Here is a 5,000-nt window from a genome sequence, read left to right as displayed (position 1 = left end):
TGTTCGGGGGTGTTGGAGCCGCCTGATCAATAAAGTCTGAGACAATATTGTCTCAATATTGTTACAATCAGTTCTCACTCTTCTGTGGAGGGGCGATCCACTTCTCATGCAGGCTGACTGTTCCTAACTCTTCACACTTGTTGCTATAGAAACTGTTGCCATGAACTACCAGTGATATTTGCATCAGTAATATTTGAGTCAAGGCATACAGATATGTGTACGTGTGTGTGTGTGTTTAAATGAGTGTGTGTGTGGACAATGTGGAGATTCCAGGCTAATGGAGCTAATGGAAGCTTATCACCGCAGGTTAGCATGGTGCTAACTGCATGTCCGAATCTTCACACACTGGCCTTCAGAGCACAGAAACCACAAGACCAGAGGTTCCCTTTGGGACTAGCTGACCCAATCACAGTTAGCAAGACTAGGCCAATAGCCGAGCTTTCTGGGCTTGTGACTAGCTATGTAGCAAGGAAATAAAAACACTACAAGCTACGTTAAACTTACATAAACCCTTATTAACTGCATTAGCCCTAATGGGACTGGATCAGGACCATGTCCCGTCTGTACCTTTCTGAAAAGTCCAGCTCAAGACCTGGTAGCTGTTTATTTGGTGGCCTAAGCTGGCCTTTGATGGTCCAGGTGGTCGTGAAGCTGGTAATCCAGGTAAAAACATACCCTATACTGGGAAACCAGCTGTTTTCTTTTTACGAGTTTGGTGAGACTCATTGACCAGTTGGGTCAAACTGGTGATACTGGTTAACTAGCTTGGTCAAGCTGGTCATGCTGGGTTTAAAGGTTCAATTCTACTGAAAAAAACTGTCCAATCAGGATTGTTTTCTCCATTGTATCCAGGCAGATGCAGCTAAGTGAGCTTTTTCGTTGGTCAGAAGTATTTCAGGAGCTGGGCCGAAGGCTGTACACGTCCGATTGACCACCAAGATAACACAGAAGTAGTTATTGTGGTTAATTCACCAATCACACTCCGATCTGCATTGGCTGAAACCAAATGTGTGGGACAATGGTCAGTTTAGTCCATCCGGAGGTTCTAGATCCAGTGAAACAGTTGTCACATAAATGCTAACATCTTACAAGCTTCAGATCCACAGCCGGTATTAGCATAGTGCAAAAGTACTAGACTAGATGCATTAGCAAATTAGCATTAGCATTTTTTATGGCCTATTTATGGTCTGAACTGATGGTCTAACTCTAACAGTCACGATTTCTCATTAAAATAAAATACACGTGATTTGAATAAGCAGTTTGCTTGATGCTAATTGGTGGGATGTAAGCTTCCATTACTTTGTTAGCTTCATAGCTAACTAAAGAAGTGCACTTCAGACACCAAACGTGTCTTCCGTTACATTGGGGGTGAGTGGAAGATCTGTGTAAATAGGATCTGCCAAACTGTCGCTTTAAGTGAATGAAAGTAACCAAGCCGTCCACCGCAGCATCTACAATCAGCTGTACAGAAATGATATGAATATTCATCAAAATCCAAAAGCTTCCGTTGGTAAAGTCTTCTGATGGTCAGGTTAGGTATAAATAAGCTCATTATCATTAGCCTAGAGCTCATCGTGGCTTTAAAGTGTGGCAGTGTTTAGTGGAGACTGGTGTTCACGTTGGCCAGAGTGGACACTGGAATGCTTCTACTGAACGATTTCACGCCCTTAAGTTCATCCCTAATGGGACTGGATCTGGATCAGGACCATGTCCCGTCTGTACCTTTCTGAAAAGTCCAGCTCAAGACCTGGTAGCTGTTTATTTTGGTGGCCTAAGCTGGCCTTTGATGGTCCAGGGGGTCGTAAAGCTGGTAATCCAGGTGAAAACACTATACTAACCCTATACTGGGAAACCAGCTGTTTCATCATGAGCTAGATGTCAAGCTTAACGAGTTTGGTGAGGCTCATTGACCAGTTGGGTCAAACTGGTCATACTGGTTAACTAGCTTGGTCAAGCTGGTCATGCTGGGTTTAAGGGTTCGACTAAATTCTACTGAAAAAAAAAACTGTCCAATCAGGATTGTTTTCTGCATTGTATCCAGGCAGATGCAGCTGAGTGAGCTCTTCTGATATTTCTAAAACAATATCAGTTTTTTATCCGTTTTCTGAGTCTAGTCTTTCTTATCACACATAAAAGCACACTAAAGCTATCTGTGTTAGCATCAGGCATTCAAATCCCAGTGAGCTCCTCATCTAGTAGCTGCAACTATGACATCAAGGATTTTGAGCCTAAATATTGAGATGCTGAGATGAAGCTGGGCCTGGAGTCCCACCCTCACTCAGCCAGTGGTTTATCAGTGAAGCCTCTGCGTATCTGTGGTGCTTCCCATCTTCTCGTAGTCGTAGTCTCTGAAGCAGAAGTGCAGTGCAGTGTGTGAGTGGGTTTCATTTTCTTTTCTGTTTTATTTTTGGAAACAGTTCTTCTGTCTCTGCACTAGAAGAGCAAGACCTTCTTCTTCATGTCATTCCGCTTCCACAGGGAGAGCCGATCGAACTCCTCCATCGTCATTCCGAAAAGATTCTGGAACTCCTCCAGCGACAGGTGCCTCTGAATGGTCAAAAAAATAGCATTTGTCAGTGCTGCCCCCTGCTGGTGTACCTTCAGTATAAAGGTATCCTATTTGGACAGAAGTATTGGGACACCTGCGCATTCATTGCTTCTTTTAAAAGCTATCTGTAGAGAGTTTGACCAGGGGTGCCAAATCTTTTGCACATAACTGTATGCTGGTGTGAGATGAAGCGGGTTACAAAGACAAAGGAGAGGACGTGTATCTCTGTACCTCCAGCCTCATCCTGTCCACTCCAGGTGGGAGTTTGCTTCTGCCCCGGTGAGTCACTATCAGCATCTCATAGGGATAGATCTGCCAAAACACACACACACACACACACACACACCGTACAGCCAACAGTAATGTCACAGTCAGACAGAACATATATGTATACTGTTGTGTTTAGTTAGCTACAGAGAAGCCAGACCTTCACATGGCAGCACTGTTACCATATCATAAACACTGTTACCTTCATCTGGGGTGGTCTTAATGTTTTGGCTCATTATCACAGTGTTTACAGTACTGTTTAAGGACTGACAGGGCTCACCTTGTGCTCCAGCATGGTGGGCAGTGAGTTTCCTCTGTCCATCCTGTGTCCTTGAGCATCCCCATTCTGAACCACACACACAGTTCACACACTTTACACACTTCACACAATTAACACAATTTTTATGATTGAATTTTGAAGAAAAAAACATTCTTACCTGTAAATCTGAAGGAAAAGAAGAAAAACGTATCATATTAATATAATCAATTGATTTGATATGAATAACTATAGACATATATTAATAGAGTAGAATAGAATAGAACAGAGTGAAAAAGAATATACATTTAAAAATAGAATATAGTAGATAAGAATAGAATAAAATAGAATAGAATCGAATAGATTAGAATTGAAACCAGAATAGAGTAGAGTCACAGGTCATATTTGATTACAATAGAATAGAATAAAATAGAATAGAAGTTATTACATTAAATTAGATTAGATTAGATTAAAATAAATAAATAAAATTAGAATAGAATAGAATCGAATAGAATAGATTAAATTAGATTTGATTAGATTAAATTAGAATAAAATAAAATAGAATAGATTAAATTAGATTTGATTAGATTAAATTAGAATAAAATAAAATAGAATAGATTAAATTAGATTTGATTAGAGTAGATTAGAATAAGAATAAAATAAAATAGAATAGAATAGATTAAATTAGATTAGATTAGATTAGATTAGAATAGATTAGATTAGATTTGATTAGATTAAATTAGAATAAAATACAATAGAATAGATTAAATTAGATTTGATTAGAGTATATTAGAATAAGAATAAAATAAAATAGAATAGAATAGATTAAATTAAATTAGATTAGATTAGAATAGATTAGATTAGAACAGAATAGATTAAATTAGATTAGATTAGATTAGATTAGAATAGATTAGATTAGAATAGATTAGAACAGAATAAAATTAATTAGATTTGATTAGAATATAATAGAATAGAATACGATATGATAAAATGGACTGGGTTTAAATATGATAGATTAAAAAGAGTAGAACAGAATAGAGTAGAATAGTCTAACTTACTCTGACTCTCTTTATCAGTGTGTGAAGAGGAGAACTCTGCAGACTGGAGCTAAAGCAGAAAACACACCATCAGAAACGATCAAACAATAAAACTAACACTTTAATTCTACACACATTTAAGTTCCACACACCCTGGTCAGGCCACTCCGGTTGCTGTAGTTAGGAAATGATGGAGATTTGGGACCTGAAAACAAAACAAAACATTTATTTGCAAATAAAAACATTCATTCATTTTTTGTATTTGTTTATTGTAGATTATTGTGATCTAATCTAATATTAGAGTTATTTTATAGAGTTATAAAGTTATTTCTCTGTTCACCACTAGGAGTCGCTACTATTCAGTTTCAGTAGTGGAGCGGAGAGACAGGCAGGAGCTCCAGATCAACTCCGGGTTAAAGCAATGATTAATAACCACGGTTTGATAACCAACACCCACACACACACACACACACACACACACACACACACTCACACTCACCGAGGTGTCCGTATGTCCGGTCTGGCAGAGAGCGCGTTTTCCTCCGAACAGGAACCGCCCTCTCCATCTCCTCCTTCAGTATCAGCTTCCCCAGATTAGACTGAATCTGTGAGAGAGTGAGAGAGATCAGACTGGCAGACTGAACCGATCGGTCTGATTATCAGTTTCAGGGAGATATTCTAGAAGCCCCAGAGGATTGTGGGTAACTGGATCCCCCACTGTGGCCTTCAGCTGAAGGTCATGTGAAGCTCCAGTCAACTGCAACACCACCCTGAACCATCCAGGCCTTCAGGATGCTGAGCCGGGTGTTCTCACATAGGAATATATGGTGATCAAAAGTTTGTGCACCCATCTGAATGCTAGCACATGTGCAGCACCCTAGCAACCACCTGG

General features: G+C 39.5%; 1 protein-coding gene across 1 annotated transcript in view; it reads right to left on the bottom strand.

The window, feature by feature from the left end:
• LOC140557788 (dematin-like) overlaps positions 1–5,000 on the bottom strand; it is a 27,543-nt gene that overhangs the window by 2,303 nt on the left and 20,240 nt on the right. The window contains exons 11-17 of the mRNA XM_072682567.1: positions 4,608–4,713; positions 4,261–4,313; positions 4,130–4,178; positions 3,253–3,260; positions 3,096–3,161; positions 2,780–2,860; positions 1–2,547 (exon numbers count right to left, since the gene is read on the bottom strand). The exon at positions 1–2,547 is cut by the window's left edge and continues 2,303 nt beyond it. Of these exons, the coding sequence (XP_072538668.1) occupies positions 2,434–2,547; positions 2,780–2,860; positions 3,096–3,161; positions 3,253–3,260; positions 4,130–4,178; positions 4,261–4,313; positions 4,608–4,713 (477 nt within the window). The 3' untranslated portion in view covers positions 1–2,433. The remainder of the gene's footprint in view (positions 2,548–2,779; positions 2,861–3,095; positions 3,162–3,252; positions 3,261–4,129; positions 4,179–4,260; positions 4,314–4,607; positions 4,714–5,000) is intronic.

The sequence above is a fragment of the Salminus brasiliensis genome, chromosome 6 (assembly GCF_030463535.1).
Source record: "Salminus brasiliensis chromosome 6, fSalBra1.hap2, whole genome shotgun sequence".
Classification (NCBI taxonomy): Eukaryota; Metazoa; Chordata; class Actinopteri; order Characiformes; family Bryconidae; genus Salminus; species Salminus brasiliensis.
This window is presented reverse-complemented; position numbering and strand designations above follow the sequence as displayed.